General features: G+C 39.0%; 1 protein-coding gene across 2 annotated transcripts in view; it reads right to left on the bottom strand.

The window, feature by feature from the left end:
• Window positions 1–412: 412 nt before the first annotated feature.
• Window positions 413–16,617, bottom strand: part of golga3 (golgin A3) — a 158,303-nt gene continuing 142,098 nt past the window's right edge. Inside the window, exons 24-25 of one of the 2 annotated variants that reach the window (XM_051921260.1) lie at window positions 2,474–2,754; window positions 413–644 (exon numbers count right to left, since the gene is read on the bottom strand). In XM_051921260.1, the coding sequence (XP_051777220.1) occupies window positions 2,520–2,754 (235 nt within the window). In that variant the 3' untranslated portion in view covers window positions 413–644; window positions 2,474–2,519. Of the gene's footprint in view, window positions 645–1,137; window positions 2,755–16,617 lie in introns of those variants that run through there. The other variant, XM_051921258.1, reaches the window with a different exon arrangement.

Consider the following 16,617-nt stretch of genomic DNA (forward strand, 5'->3'; position numbering starts at 1 on the left):
GACAAACATTATTATGAACAACATTTATTTAAGCTAGCAACATATTGCAACATGATGTATTAGAATATTGACAACTGGTTTGTGAGAAATTAATACACATTTGTACCATTCTGCCACAACACCCATCACCAGGAAAGCAGATGGGAAGATGAGAGAAGTATATTTGTAAACACTGCACCAGCTTAATCAGTCAAGGTATTTAAAATAAAAGCACTGACAGTTCTTGGAATTCCCACCATTGCCAAAAAAACTTTTTTCCATACTACTTCAGTTTTAGGCAATTTGATTTGGTTAGAACCATACCAATAAAAGTCTGATAGAAACATAATAAATAAGGATAAAAGCAATTAGCATTTCTCAACTGACTATATCCAACTCTTTTAACAATTAAACCTTGGATATATTCGTCCAGTTAGTGCCGAGGACAAAAGAAGCTCACAACTGTTGCATAGCGACTTGACAGATATAGGCTGTTTACATATTGGAAGAAGAGTGAACAGAGGATTGGTGGTCTTCTAGGGGTCAGATCAGGTCATTAAGGTCAAACTTGTAGGGCTGCAGGAATCCATAATGAGCATCTTAGGATTTTAGGTGTACTACACTCCACTCTCTTGCTGTTTCTTGTCCTCGGCAGCGATGGAAAACTGAAACAGAAAAGGTCAAATCAGTGGTGGCCCAGGAGAAAAGGGATATTGTTTCCCGTGACACACTGTTATTTAATAGTCTCATAAAGAATATCCTTCTTTGCTGGAAATGGTGGTACCCAGTAATTTCAAGTTTTCCTCTAGTTATACAAGCTGGCTACTGATAAATAGCAGTTGGAGTTTTCTTTTGTTTCACTTAAAGTCCACAATCCATTTTCCTGACATGCATTTAATTCCAATTAATTTAGGCTGTACTGTTTAATCAGTTGTTATCTTATTCTAGAAGCACAGAGACTGAATTCAGGATGAGTGTTGCTAGATTATCTTGACAGAATATGAGTATGAAAAGAATTCTTTGTGCGTTACAAATAAAGGTGTGGTGATAATGCACAACCTTCTGGGGCACCTGTCTTCGATGTGAGGGACTAAGGGATGTGATCACCCCTACATCCTACAGGAATTGAAATCCAATAACAGAATACAGACCACAGAATACAGTTATACTTTTTTTTTTTTTGATATGCATGTTCCATAAACAACCCAACTTCCTTCCATACCCAGAATGGCAATACAAATATCATGATTTAACACATTCTGAATTACCTTTAAATACCACCTTAACACATACAAAATAAAATGTTATCTTTTTGAAACATACATTGCAACAAATTAAAAGGTACCCTTAGTGAAACAGTTTAGTAGTTTTACACTTTCATCCTCCAAGTCCCAGCTATATAAACTTTTCTCTCATGGACAAATGCATCGCCCCAAAACAACAAAAAAAACAAAAAAAAAAAAAAAAAAAAAAACCACAGTTCTTCAACTTAACATGCAATGAATACAAGTTTGCAACCACACAAGCAAACCATTTTTTTTTTTATCATTTTTCCTATATATATTTTTCTGACTGATATTTTTCAAATAAATGGCATTTTCTGTACATACTTATAAGTAAATATAAAATGAGTAACAACATCTCGGCAAACAGGCTTTAAAGTGGCAGACATTTGGGATTCTGTGCGATTCCATGTTTGTAAAACAAAGTAAAAAAACACAAACATTGCACAAAAACAAGTAAATAAAATTATAATCAAATGATAAAGAAAGGGATGTAAAGAGGAAAAAAAACCCTCTAGAGACCCAGCTCAATATATTGATTTAGGAGACAGAGGGAGAAAACATGCCATTATAAATTAAATACATCCATCCATCCATTTTCCAACCCACTGAATCCGAACACAGGGTCACGGGGGTCTGCTGGAGCCAATCCCAGCCAACACAGGGCACAAGGCAGGGAACCAATCCCAGACAGGGTGCCAACCCACCGTAGGACACACACAAACACACCCACACACCAAGCATACATTAGGGCCAATGTAGAATCACCAATCCACCTAACCTGCATGTCTTTGGACCATGGGAGGAAACCGGAGCGCCCAGAGGAAACCCACGCAGACACGGGGAGAACATGCAAACTCCACACAGGGTGGACCCGGGAAGCGAACCCGGGTCTCCCAACTGCGAGGCAGCAGCGCTACCACTGCGCCACCGTGATTAAATACATTCTTCTTCATATCATTTGCTTTGCCAGTTCAATTCCTAAACTTGCACCAACAGCTGTTTATACATAAGGTGCTGCAGTTTTGTTTTGTGGGTCTTACATTGAGTATTATATTGGTCATTAACAAACAAAACCACTGCAGATTATAGATTAACACCCCAATTTTATCATGTTATTAATGTTATTTTATATTTGCTTCAGAAAAAGCAGCCACCACAACAGAACTGACAACTTATCCCTATAAACCCAGGATGTTAAAAACAAATACATTGTTACTGATCCTTGTCTTCCTTTTGATGCCCACATTAGAGTGACTAAGGAGACTCGCTTGAGGGGAGCATGTGAATATTTTCCATGTCATCTGCTAGTGTGCTCCCACTGGGATCAATCTTCACTGGCTTGCTTTTACTCCGTTTAGTTTCTGATTGTGTACCATTGTTACTTGTCAGTTCTGTTAGCTCTCCTTCAGTGCTATTCCAGGTGCATATGGACTGATGAACGGTAACTGTGTGTTCCTCCATTTGTTTCTGCAGACTGTCCATCTCCTGCCTGTTTGGTACAAAAACAATATATATAAGGAGTGGTCTATTACAATATAAAGAAGAAAAAACTTCAGTTATCCATGTTCCAATTCTAAGGAAGAAGCAGAATAGTTTTATTTCAGCTCTGCTGTTCTTACACCATATTATTATTCTGGATAATCAGATTAAGTATGCTAAAAATTAAACCGCGAAGAGACAATTTAGTACAGTTTAATTTGTTTTATACAAAGTCTTTAAATTGACACTTCTGAACCTGTGCTTGTGTTGATTGGGGGTGTGGGAGTTTCTAGGTCATGTAACTCCTGATTGAGACAGTATAGCATTTTTAGTAAGCATCCTGGTATGTCCAACACATAAAATACAGAAAAGTGTGTTTTAATTAAGAAATGGACATAGTTGTATTCCATAAATTATTAAGCACATTAGGTTTTTGTAACTAATAAATGTATTACATTTTATTTTATTGATTTGAGCATATATTTTACAGTAAAATACAATTGTAGGCACTCAAATACTAGTGCAAATGAAAATATTTTCCAAACAAAATTTACTCCTCATACTCCTACCTTTTAAAGAAATGTTCAAACTTAAATGACTCACCAACTAAATTGGAGCTAAATCTGAATGGGATGCCAGTCAAACACAAGATGAATTCAGGGTCCAGAGGTTGGGATCAACTGGTGCCAAGCACTCAGTCACCATTCCACCCATGAACAGCTGTCACTGCTGTTTGTGTAAACCATTTTAAATGGTTAACACTTTGCTCAATCAGTAAAAGCCTACCTTTAAATCTGCCAAATACATTTTTATATTTTTAGTTTACATTAATGGCAAATAAAGTAAGATATGGTGCACAGACTCCATTCCACCTTCTTTACAATATACAGTATATTAGAACTGCCGATGAATTATTCCTAATACGAGATTAAGATATTAAAAATCGCAGGGATTACATTTTAACGCACCCCCTAGATGCATTAATTTAATTCAGTATATCTGACCATGCTTCACACTTAATGAAACAATGGCAAGTGAATCCAAATCTACTAACAGCACTTGATCGTTTCATGTGTTGGTTCTTGATAATGGTCTTCATCCACACACACCAGTACAGTTGCCATTCAACCGTTGAAATACGGGACTATCCCATATTGGAACACAAAATACAGCATAATGTACTGAATCATTAAGGAACACAATGTCACCTATTTTCGTACACATTCTTTTATATACACTAGCTCTTCAAAGTGCAGAGAACAATATGATAACATGTAAAATTAAAGCAGTTATACAAACGCGGTGAATGAATTTTTGTGCCTCACTAATGTTGCAGACAAACACACACTGAGGGCCGAATGAGATTGCGTATCAGTGTAACCCTTGCCATTATGTTATGTTTACATATTGAAGGTTGCAAAAAAATAACCAAACTGTACCTCTTTTACATATAATTAGTATAGGATCATAAAGGAGAACCACTACCTTCTTAGTTACATATTCTGGCTGCGCCTTCTGAGGGAGTCAAGCCGGTACGATCCAAGTACTTGGCACCATTCTCTCTTCCATACCACCATGCGGTCTTTTCACAGAAATATTTCATGAAACAGCAATGTCGTATGTGTGCCCGAGTTGTATGAATGAAATGCGTGTTCGGCTACTTGTCTGTTATGCTTACACTAAGCATTACATGTCGTCAGTCCGTACCTTGTTCCTGCAACGCTTGCGTTAAGTAAACAGAGGAAGAAAGGTCGGTGCCACCCCCTGGAGGTTAATACAAGTATCCAACTGAACTCTGTTCAGTTTACTCTTGGGCGCCCGGCAAGTTGAGTCTGGATTAGTATTCTATTATAATTCTGCAGTGAAAAAGGAAGTTCAGTATTAGCACAGAAAATAATCCTAAAACCAAACAAAGAAACGTCACGCTGTACAGTATATACACAAACATACACATATATAAAGTGTACTAAATTGTCCTAGGCCAACCACTTTCTGAAAAAGATCATACCAAACGCGATGGACAATTTTATGGGTGATTTGTGAGAAGACCAGTATCACAGGTGACAAACATCAGCACTCGGCAGAAAAAAAAAAAAGTGCTAACACAGACACTGAGAAAAAGGGTAAAGACTTTATAATGGTAAATCAAAAACAGTCTATATACATTTAATTATAAAGCAATCCAAGGCAGCGGTGTAAATTTAAAAAAAAAAAAAAAAGCTTTGATTTAAATGCTGGGACGTTTCTAGAATCGATAGGCAAATCATTGCAACGTATGACTAGATAAATGTTCTGTCTCCTTCACTAGTTTTGTCAAAGTCAGTTAGTTTATAGAGCAAATTTACAACAATATCAGTAATGCTGTATCCAAAGTGCTTTACATTAAAACATACAATAAAATATAGAAATAAAGTACAATAAAATGAAATACAGCCAGCAATGAATTAAAGAAAAAAAAGAAGATGACTAATAGTAGGGTAACCATCAGTATCAGTGAATATCACTGAAAGCAAGACAATAGAAATTAGTTCTCAAATTTATTATCATAATTTAAAACAAAAAGTCAGCATTTTAAGATTGAAATTTACAGTATTTTCTGGACGACAGCCAATGTAAAGAGGGGAGGAGCCAAACCATTTACAACGTTTATGTGCAGGAAGAAGTTAATAATCAACTTTCAATTTAATTAAGGTCATCTATAAACAGTGTTATAAGGTAATGTTTAGTACTAGGTGTCCATGTTACCATATCTGAACTAACTGCAGAGTAGTAGATGAATGATTTACAGGCTGAACCTAAAGTATTACAGTAGTCATTTCTGCTTGAAACTAACTATTTTAGCCAGTATTTTTTTCTGGAGAAAGCAGGTTTTAAAGTTTAGAAATTTTTAATGAACTCACCAACGGATTTTGAATTGAGTATTTTGCCTTACTAATTGTTACATAAATATTTAATCAGTGTTATTTTTAATTATATTTCTGAATTTCCCCATGGGATTCATAATTTTTTTCATAAGAGAAGCCCATGTTGTAGAAATTACATGAATTTATTTTTGGGCCTCCACCTTAATTTCTTTTATCTATCACAGACATGAAACACACAGCAGACTTCACAAACTGAAAAGCTATGATATCTAGTTAACCCAGGCATTAAGCGGATAGCAGAAATTCATACCCCATTCTTAAAAAAAAAAAAAAACCCAAGTATTTCATTAGACCTGGTTTAACTCAGAATGCATAGAAATACAATTAATGTTGTCTTTAGTATTTAGTAACCCTTTAGTATTTGTGCCTGCTTGCTATAATTGCATTTTTGAAAGAATTATTTGAGCAAAGTGTTATTAGGTTTGCTAACCCAAATTGTTTTTTGTTTCAGGGTTGAAAAAGAATCGGACATGAGGCAGGTGGTAACCAGGACTATACAATAGCCCATTGCAAGATATGCTCAAAATGCCATCTTCGGGCTGTGGGAAGAAAGTGGATTATCTAAAAAGAAACATTCAGGCACAGGGAGAAAATGCAAGACCAACACAGAGTGACTGGAACAGAACCTAGAACACCCTGCTATGGTAAGCAGTAGCACTAACCACTATTTTTCTCACACTAATAAATGAATATATGAATCCATCAATTATTTGCTTAATTGACATGGATTCTTGGATGAAACATGTGAATAATCTTCTAACCACATCATCAAACCTTCTCCTGTTAATTCATTTTGACCTTCCTAAGAAAACAATACCAAGAATCTTAAGTAAAACACCTCAGTAACTGAGTCACTGATAAAGCAAATGTTTGAAATGAAAAACTTGCATATTCTGCAGTCCCCTTTGTCCAGGATTTAAAAGTTCTAAATAAGGTAAATCAATCACTTCTAAAGATTAGATATCCATCCTTTTTCCTAGCAGGTAAGTTAATACTTGACTATAAGTCGCATTAAGTTAAGAAAATGTCATTAAGAGGCAGGATTACTGCTGCAACTTTTTTTCTTTGGAATTGACTTAATTTAACATGTTACATTTATATATAGCTAACATTCTCAACTAATTCCATTAATGATTATCAATTAGTGAATAGATTTCAGTTGAGGAAAGTCATTGGTAACAGCTATAGTAGAATACTTATTGGACTAGAAGTGTACAGTATGTCCTAATCTTCACCCCCAACCCACTGCTTACAACAAAGCAGTTTCAATGTCCTGGTCCCAGTGAGCTGACAATCTTAAGGTAAGTTAGAAATGGGCCAAAAATTCTGTCAAAAGTTATTGAGCATGTTGTAGCCTTACAACGCACCAGTTACTTAACTTTTAATAATCTGATGGAACCCTTTCAGTCTGGTTTAAGGCACAGCACAGATGTGAAACTGCTCCGCTTCAGGTAACCAACGATTTACTTATGGCAGCAAACTCTGGACAAACCAGGATATTAATTCTGTCAGACCTAAGCACAGTATTTGACAGACATGACATTGTACTGTCTAGAATGAAAAACATGCTGGGTATCTCTGGCACTGACCTCCAGTGCTTTGTCTTACCTGACTGATAGGCAAGAGTTGGTTAGTCTTGGCAAAAGCAGGTCCAGCTCCGCGCCAGTCACACAAAGAGTTTGTCAGGGCTCTGTCCTCAGCCCTCTGCGTCTGTTTTTATGCAGATGATAAACTATTTCAATGTTAAAAGCAAAACTTCAGAGCTTTCTCAGCTCATAACTTGCCTCCGTAAGATTAAAACCGGGATGGAGCAGAACTCTAAAATTAAATTGCAACAAAACGGAACTCCTGCAAACTGGCACTAAAGCACAACTTAAGAAAATGAGCTCCTTCTCATTCACTCTAAACAAGATTCCTTGCATTAGAAGGTCTGATGAAATCACTGGTGTCATTTTCGATTCCTCCCTTTCTTATTCCACCCACATAAAACATTAAACTCCCACTTTCACCTTCATAACATATCCTGTGTTCACTCATTTCTCTCCTTTAATGCGGAGAAACTTCTCCCGGTTTTTAATCACATCCTGCATCGATTATTGTACCTACCTACTGGCAGGTTTCCCTTCTAATCTTATATCACGGCTCCAGTTGATGCCAAGCTCTGCTTCAAGAGTCCTAACACAGACCAGCAAACACATCACACCCATCCTGCTTTGTCTTCAGTGGCTTCCCAAGTCTAAAAGAATCAAATATAAAATTCTATTATTTACCTACAAAGCTTTAAATGGCTTTGCACTGGACTACATTAGTGACTTTCTCCATCACTCTGCTCCTGTTCACCCACTAAGATCCTCCGATTCTGTCAATCTTGTTGTGCCCCACACGAATCTGCACTCTATGGGTGACAGGGCCTTCAGCTGTATAGCACCCAGACTTTGGAATAACCTCCCTAAATTAGATCAGCGGACTCCATTCTTTTAAAAAAATTGAACACTCATCTCTTCAGGAAGGCTTTTACCATAACCGGATATTCTGCCACTCTGTTTACCTACCTCTCTAGATGCTCAGGATAATTTGTGTATGCTATATCACAAATGAGTTAAGGCTTTTTTTAGTATAGAAAAAATATTGGTATTTTACTCTGGTTTGTCTTTTATACTACTTAATGCTTTGCATCTCCTGTATTTATCTGTTCAGTATTATAAGCAGAACTATTTGTACCCAATATTACATATATCCTGCTGTTTAAGTGCCTTGAGCATGGGAACGGCGCTATTAAATTGAGTGGATACATTGATTTTACACTTATTCCAATTTTAAAAACTACAGTATTTACTTGTAGACTGCAGAATAATTTACATTACTTACCATTTAAACGTAGTGAGACACTCAAAATATTTAAGTTGGCTATCCATTCATTCCAAGTCACTCAACATTTGGCAAACACCCATTGAGTTTTGCTGGCTCCACTTGCTGCAACCACCAACGTATATTTGTAAAGCTCTGTCTGCCTCAGTGTTCTAATGGAGACCAAAGGTCCACCCATTATCTCCTGCATTTTCATGTTTTCTTTATTTACAATTTTCCACAATTTTTGTACTTCAGTTAGGAAGGCAGTGACAAAATAAGCTATTTAAATTCTAACTTAGTGCGCAAGTGTCAAATGCTTGATCAAGAATTAATCATGTGTTAATTTCTTCCCGGTTTTGAAGTTCTGTACATCTTTCAATGGTTGTTGTTTTTCTCTACCATTACAATGATGCCTTGCTCTTTACTGTAGCCTCTCAGTGAATACATTTACTTTTAATACTTGCCCTTAAAAATATGTGAGCTATATTCATATTATGCTCCTGTTGTAAATGGCAGACTTCTTGCATATATTGTATTGGTCCTGTTCATTTTTAGCACAACTGAATTTAACCCTTACAGTACATGTCAATTTCCAAAATACTGTAACCAATCGGCATTTTCAAAGGAGTTTATTGCAATATTTACAAACCCTGATGAATTGACTCTAAATTGGCCCTGTATGAATAAGTATTTGTGCTCTGAAGGCCTTGTATCGCAGGGTTGCTTCTTGCCTTGTCTCAACTGCTGTTCACTACCTTAGATAATTACATTTTCTGTTGGGAGGCCTTATGCCTTTCCAATTTTGAATGTTGTAATTTTACCTATTTAAATTCCATATTTTGATTTATTTAATTGCTGGGATTTGAACTTCTGGCTGTTAATCATAGCAGATCATAAATTTTACTTCTGCATTAAGTTATGTCCCTTTCTGCCCCTCATTGTGGGAAGTCCAGCATTTAACACAAATGCCCATGACCACTCCTGTACCAGAGTAACTTGCTCCCCAGTAACCAATCTACTGGGATCCTGAGACAATGCGGGTTCTGCTCCATGCTCCCTCCTTACTTTTGGGAGCCCTGAACCTGACACCGTCGGTAATGTCACTGATGAGTTTGGCAGGGAGGCACAACAAAAAAGGAGCAAGGGGATGGTGTAAAAAAGGCCAAGTGCTTTTTATTAAAAATCAAAACAGTGTCCAAATAGTGCAGTGCTTTAATTTCTCCTAAATAATCCATTAAAACAGTGAAATAGAGGTTTAAAATCCTTTAAAACAAGGTTAAAGGTATAGCTGGATCTAAAACAGAGTGCCCTTTTACCTGGCGGCTCCCCTGCTTCTCCCATCAGGCTTCTCAACAGGGGAGTCCCCTTCAGCAGACGGGCTCTCCCATCAACTGGTCTGGAGGCTTCCTGATCCCTGGCTTCGGTTAAGCTCCCTCCAGACAGACTGCTTCCCAAGCGACCAGGATGCTCTCACGGGGGCTCTCCTTCCAAGCCTGCCGCCTCCGCTGTCTTTTGCAGTGAACCACCCTCCTGCTGGTCACTCCCACTCCTCAGAACACCAACTGCCTTTGGCCAACATTTAACACCCCACTAGGTCTCACTGTCCAGCTGCCTAGGAGTGCTTGCTTGTTCTCACTCACACTGCTCTCTCCTTGCTGCTTCCTGCAACCTCTCTTCAACCCCCTGCTAACCACCTCTTAAGTGAGGTTTGCCTACATCACAAATTACCCTGGCAACTGATCAGCCACACAGTTTGTTATAAACCTGACCCTTTTGACATAGGCTGTGGTATAATGGGTCCACAGCTCAGGTGACCCCCTGAACAAGAGGTAAAGTGGAGAATAACCTGTGGAATGATTCAGTCACGTTATAAGCTAAAACCTCCTCAGATAACATGTGGACCGATTTTTTTGGTCTCAATTCTTAAGGCTTGTAATTGCGTCAAGTTCTAGTAAACCTTTCACATTTTCCATTCCCTGTGGGTGATATGGGGCGGTCCTGCTCTTCAAACCATAAAAGGCACACTGATAATCTTGTGCTTCAAAACATCCAATTAGAATAATTTGAGATACCATACCTAAACATCCATTCCTTTAAAGCACTGACCACAGTAGTTGCTCTTCGATTGCTTGTTGGCACTGTAATAGTGAACTTTGCAGACACATCTGTAACAAGACATCAATTCCATCGTGTGGTGGTTCAAGCAAAAAAAGCCATGGTGACAACTTCCAAGGGCTTACATGCTCTCCATGTACCCACTGCAGTTTAATCCTTGGGTTATACATCCTTTGATGTATGGTGTGAAACCTGTGAGCATTGTTTTACCAACTGAAAAAAAATTCAATTGGCAAGTGAGTTATACAACTTGACAACCACATCTTCCTGTACACTCTTGCACAACAATCTGCTTTTTCCCAATCTTCCCCCTCATTCACCACTCTGTACAGAATCCCAGCTTGTTCTAGAATTTGATAAGGCAATGGTACAGTGTCCATCTTGACTCCTTACCCCATTCAGAGGCTGGGTGGCTTACTTTTCCAAAAAGAGGAATCTTCCAATAATTTCATCCAAATCTAATAAACTTAGCTGTTCCTGTGAGAATTCTAGCAAGAACGACACTCTGCAAAGCATAGTCTAAATCTTTAGATTCTTGTGTAATGCATCCTTTAACACTTGCAATTGTTTGCACAGAAGTAGATTGTAGTTCAGGAGATGTTATGAAGCCTCCTACCTCTTGAACAGAAGATGCATCTGCATTACTATTCTTTCCTGGTCTGTAAATATCAAAAATCAGGCCAACTGAGAAACCCATCTTTGCTCTACTACCCCCAACAACCATCTACAAATAAGTTGTTCTGTAAAGACTAAATTTTCTCCCCAAATTGTGGGGCTTCAGTTACTGCCAATTTCAGGGCAAGAAATTGCAGTCATGCCATGAAGCATGAATCTACTTGCATATGCTTTGTGAGTGGCATCTCCAAAACACAAGTCTGATATTTGTATATGCCAACATTGGGGCAAGATTCACTTGGCTTTTAATTCCACAAAGGCAGCTTTGTAGTCCTCATCCCACAATTGCAGCAAATGGACCGGTGGAGATGACCCAACCTTTTCATTATTTTTAAAATCAAAACATTCCATACAAATAGATCAACCCCCAGAACATGGCCAGCGGAGTAAAACTTTGCTAGTAAACCTTTCCTGTTCTTACCAGCCCTGTGTGTAGCAAAGCTATGTAGAGGGGCTACAAACACTACCAGTTTTTCCTCAGTCAGTTTTTAAACCCCATTTGTAGAAAACAAACATGCCCAATGCTTAGTTTGGGCTAGGGTTTACTTTTAAGCCAAATCCTTTAAGGCACCCAAATACATGGTCCAGTCTATGTTCCACAACTGTGGCAGAAAAGAACCACATCATTCAAGTACAGCAATAATCTCTTCAACTATTTTAAGTTATTTGGGGCATTGCAAAGTCCAAATGGCATTTGATTAATCTCAAACAAGCCATATGGTGTACAAAATGCAGTTTTGGGCCCTTTTTGGCAACTGCTACCTGGTTATATCCTCTTGCAAGGTCCATTAGAGAGGAAAAAAAAAAAAAAAAAAAAAAAAAAACCCCACCATTTAAGGCATCCAAAGATTCTTTAATTTGGGGGAGTGGGGAAAAAAAGTCTTGCTTTATTCTGCCATCTGTAATCCACAATTGAGGGAACCATCCCTATGGGTCAAGTAGGGGCTACAACTAACCACCTTTGTTCTGAATGTGCCTCAACCTTCATATTCTCAGACTTCCAAATAGACAGGAACTTTGAGGTAATTCAGCAGGAGATTCCCATTGTATCCCAAATCATGGTCACCAGTGGACCAGATGCAGGTTTTTCAAACCTTTAACCTTTTCCACCTGACCCTTATCAAGCCCTGGAAAAGAGGCATTTCTCACCATCTCTTTAGTGCTTCTCTACCTGTACTTAACTCACATTAACTAGCTCCCCCCCAAAAAAGGGACTGGTTTCACAAATGACCACTTCTGCTCCACTCAACCTTGCCCACTGCATTTGAGTTGACAACCACACATCCTTTGCCCAAATTTTAAACTGGAACATACCATCTTAAGGGAAGCACCTTAAACAGCTTCACAAGGACTGAATATTCCATCTCCTTTGCACAGTAGACACCTGCTTAGATTAGTTGTGGCTCAAACCCACCCACTTTTACAAACCAACCATGAGGATGCCAGTAAAGGCACCTATTGTTCCAATGCCTTTACCATGTAGTGCCATATTGATGTATACATGACAATTATGAATTCTTTACCCCTTGACAAAATCATGACAACTACAGAGTCATTCCAACTAAACCTGCAACTGCCCTCCATATTTCCCTAAAAGATGGATCACCAGCATCTCTCACAACCAAAATTCCTCTTTAGAACTGGATATAGTGGCCATGGGTCAGAAGTTACTAAATAGCCCACATGTAATAACCAGCCCATTGGCTGCCTTAAGTCAAAGCCACCCACGATCAATTTGACACCCCTGGATTCAAAATCTCTAAATGTCTTCTGGATATAGGATCGATGGTAACATTAGTAATGGGAGGGGTATCTGTAATGTTACTGTAGGACTCTGCTCAAGTGAAAGGTCAGACTCAATTGCAGAGCCAGTCATTTGGGCAGAGCCTGGCTTACCACCTATTGAAAAGCTCTGAACAGGAGGGGGTTAGTTCAGATACCCCAGCACCGGTCACCATATCCCAATTGTTCACCTCTTGTACTATAGCTGGCATGTAGTTCCTGCAGTTACAGGTACAATGCCCACTTTACTCACATTTAAAGCAATTAGGTTACCTGTTTACATCTGCAGATTGAGGTCACCTAGATTTACAAGGTGGTCCTACTCAGTTGCAGCTTTGTTATTGGTTAACCATTTAACTGCTCTGAGCTTCCACCATTTCAGATACTTCACTCAAAACAGTTCTGATTTCACTCTTACAGAATGGTAAATACTCCATTCCAGTACAATGGAAATGCCCAAGAGTCCCTCTCCTGCCCACACAATATTTAAACTTTAGGTAAATTTAAATTCATGGCAAGTATTTTACTCCAATTTGAATTACTCCATTAATGCAACACTGGATAGTTGACAGTATAACAAAGGCTAAAATCCCATACATCTATTTGTTCATACCTGATCACATTTTCAGAAGTGGACATTTAAAAATCAAATGTCCAATTATTGAATTACTGACAAGCTTAGCCTCACAATCACATAATGTCCCAAGAAAGAGGTAAAAGGGAAAGAAACCAAGTGAATGAGCGAAATGGAGGCAGATGCAGCTCTTCAAACACTTCCTGCATTTACACCAGCATCTGCTTAAATGGTAGTCTTTCCACTACTTCATTATGCAATAGCAAAAAAATCCTGAAAGATGTAGGAAAATCTGATTTTTCTGCATTGCTAAATGTTAAGTTAGCCAGCACACATTGCCTAATAGTCACAGTATTTGACCTTACTGTTCTGCATAGGTAAACAGCTTGTAGTTTATGACAAATGCCATATTGTTCTCAAACTTCCTGTCATTTATGTGTAAAAAAAGAAAAATATGAACTCTAACCAAGAAGTGTGCTTGGTTTTTAAAGCATGTAGTTCAGGAGATGTTATGAACCCTCCTACCTCTTGAACAGAAAATGCATCTGCATTATCATTCTTTCCTGGTCTGTAGATATCAAAACCAGGCCAACTGAGAAGCCCATCTTTGCTCCACTGCCCCCAACTGTACCCAAGTCCTGTAAAGACTAAATTTCCTTCAACAAATGTTGAGCTTCAGTTACTGCCCTTTCCAGGGCAAGAAATTCTAGCTTCATAGCACTAATTATGCATGTTCTTCTGTTGGCTGCAATCTTCTACTTGCATATGCAATTGGTCTTCTGAGCTTCTTGATCCAGTGACAGAACTGCTCCCAACCCTTGGACCGGCATCTCCAAAACACACGTTTCACTGACATTTGCATATGCCAACATTGAGGAATTAAAAGCAAAGTTAATCTTTCGCCAAAGGCAGCTTCGCAGTCCTCATCCCACAATTGCAGCAAAAGGGACCCGTGGAGATGACCCAACCTTTTCCTTTTACAAGTACACATCCCATACAAAACGGATCAATTTATAATCCGATAAAAATTGATCAACCCCCAGAGCATGGCCAGCACAGTAAAACTTTGCTAGTAAAGTTATTGTTCTTACCAGCCCCTTATGCAGCAAAGTGACGCAGAGGGGCTACAATCCCTACAATTTTTCCCCTCAGGATTTTTACCTGATATGTAAAACATTCCCCCTCCCCAAATGCTTTAATTCTTTAAAGAAAACCCCCCCCCCACACACACCACATTTGCTAGGGTTCACTTTAAAGCCAAATTCTTTAAGGCACCCAAATACATGGTCCAGTCTGTTCCACAACTGTGGCCAAAAAAAAAAAAAAAAAAAAAAAAAAAAAAAAAACCACCACAGACCACAGCATCCAAGTACAGCAATAATGCTTGAAAGCGCTCATCAAGATTCTCACCAACTGTTGGAATGTACTGGGGCATTGCAAAGTCCAAATGGCATTTGATTAAACTCAAGCCAAAATGTGTACAAAATGCAGTTCTGTCTGACAGCTGCTACCTGGTTGTATCCACTTGCAAGGTCCATTAGAAAATGACCACCATTTAAGGCATCCAAAGATTCAATCTGGGGGAGTGGAAAGTCATTTTTGCATTCTGCCATCTGTAATCCACAATTGAGGGAACCATCCTTACGGGCCAAGTAGGGGCTGCAACTCTCCAACCACCTTTGTTCTGTCGAATATGGGCCTTAACCTTTATTCTCAGATTAGATTCCCATTGAAGTTTCCGTCTGTGGAAGTCACATGCTAAATTACCTCATATCCCAAATCATGGTCACCAGTGGGAAAACAGATGCACATTTCTAACATCCCTCTAGCCTTTTCCACCCCGACCCTTATCAAGCCCTGGAAAAGGGGCATCACTAGTGCTTATCTTTCACCTGTACTTCAGTCATTAACCAGTCTCCCCCCCCCCCCCACCACAGGGGCCATTTCACAAGGGACCATTCTGCTCCACTCAACCTTGCTAACTGCATTCGAGTTGACAACCGCACATCCTTTGGGCAAATTTAAAACTGGAACATGCCCTCTAACACTGGTTAAAGTTGCACACACACACACACATCAGGAGAGAAGCACCTTAAACAGCTCCACAAGGACTGAATATTCCAGCTCCTTTGCACAGTAGACACCTGCACCATACCGGCTTAGATTTGTTGGCTCAAACCCACCCACTTTTACAAACCGATCAGGATGCCAGTAAAGGCACCTGTATACTTCCAATGCCTTTACCATGCAGTACCATATTGCTGTATACATGCCAATTACATTTATCCCTTGACAAAATGACAGAGTCATTCCAACTAAACCAGGAACTGCCCTCTAATTCCCCAGAATATGGATCACCAGCATCTTTCTCCACCAAAATTCCTCTAGTAGCTTCTGACCTATGGCCACTATGTCCAGCCCATTGGTTGTCTTAAGTCAAAGCCACCCACAATTCCACACCCCTGGATTCAAAGTAATTGTTACCATAGATCCCATATCCAGGAGACCTTGTACAGGTACCCCTCCCAGTACTACTGTCACTATAGGACTGCCCAAATAACTAGCTCCACAATTTAGTCTGACCTTTCACTTGGGCTGAGCCTGGCTGACCACCTCCTATTGAAAAGCTCTGAACAGGAGGGGGTTAGTTCAGATACCCCAGCACCTGTCACCATATCCCAATTGTTCACCTCTTGTACTATAGCTGGCATGTAGTTCCTGCAGTTACAGGACTGATGCCCACTTTGCTCACATTTAAAACAGGTAATTTACATCAGAAGCAGAAGAACAGCCTTCTAAATCTAGGTGGCATCATACTCTGTTGCAGCTCTGTCATCGGTTAACCATTTAACTGCTCTTGCAGAGCTTACCATTTCAAATACTTCACTCAAAACTCCATTCCAGTACAAGACAAATCCCATAAGCCCCTCGCCTGTTCTGCCCACTAAATTTA

This window comes from Erpetoichthys calabaricus, chromosome 18 (genome assembly GCF_900747795.2).
Source record: "Erpetoichthys calabaricus chromosome 18, fErpCal1.3, whole genome shotgun sequence".
Taxonomy (NCBI): domain Eukaryota; kingdom Metazoa; phylum Chordata; class Cladistia; order Polypteriformes; family Polypteridae; genus Erpetoichthys; species Erpetoichthys calabaricus.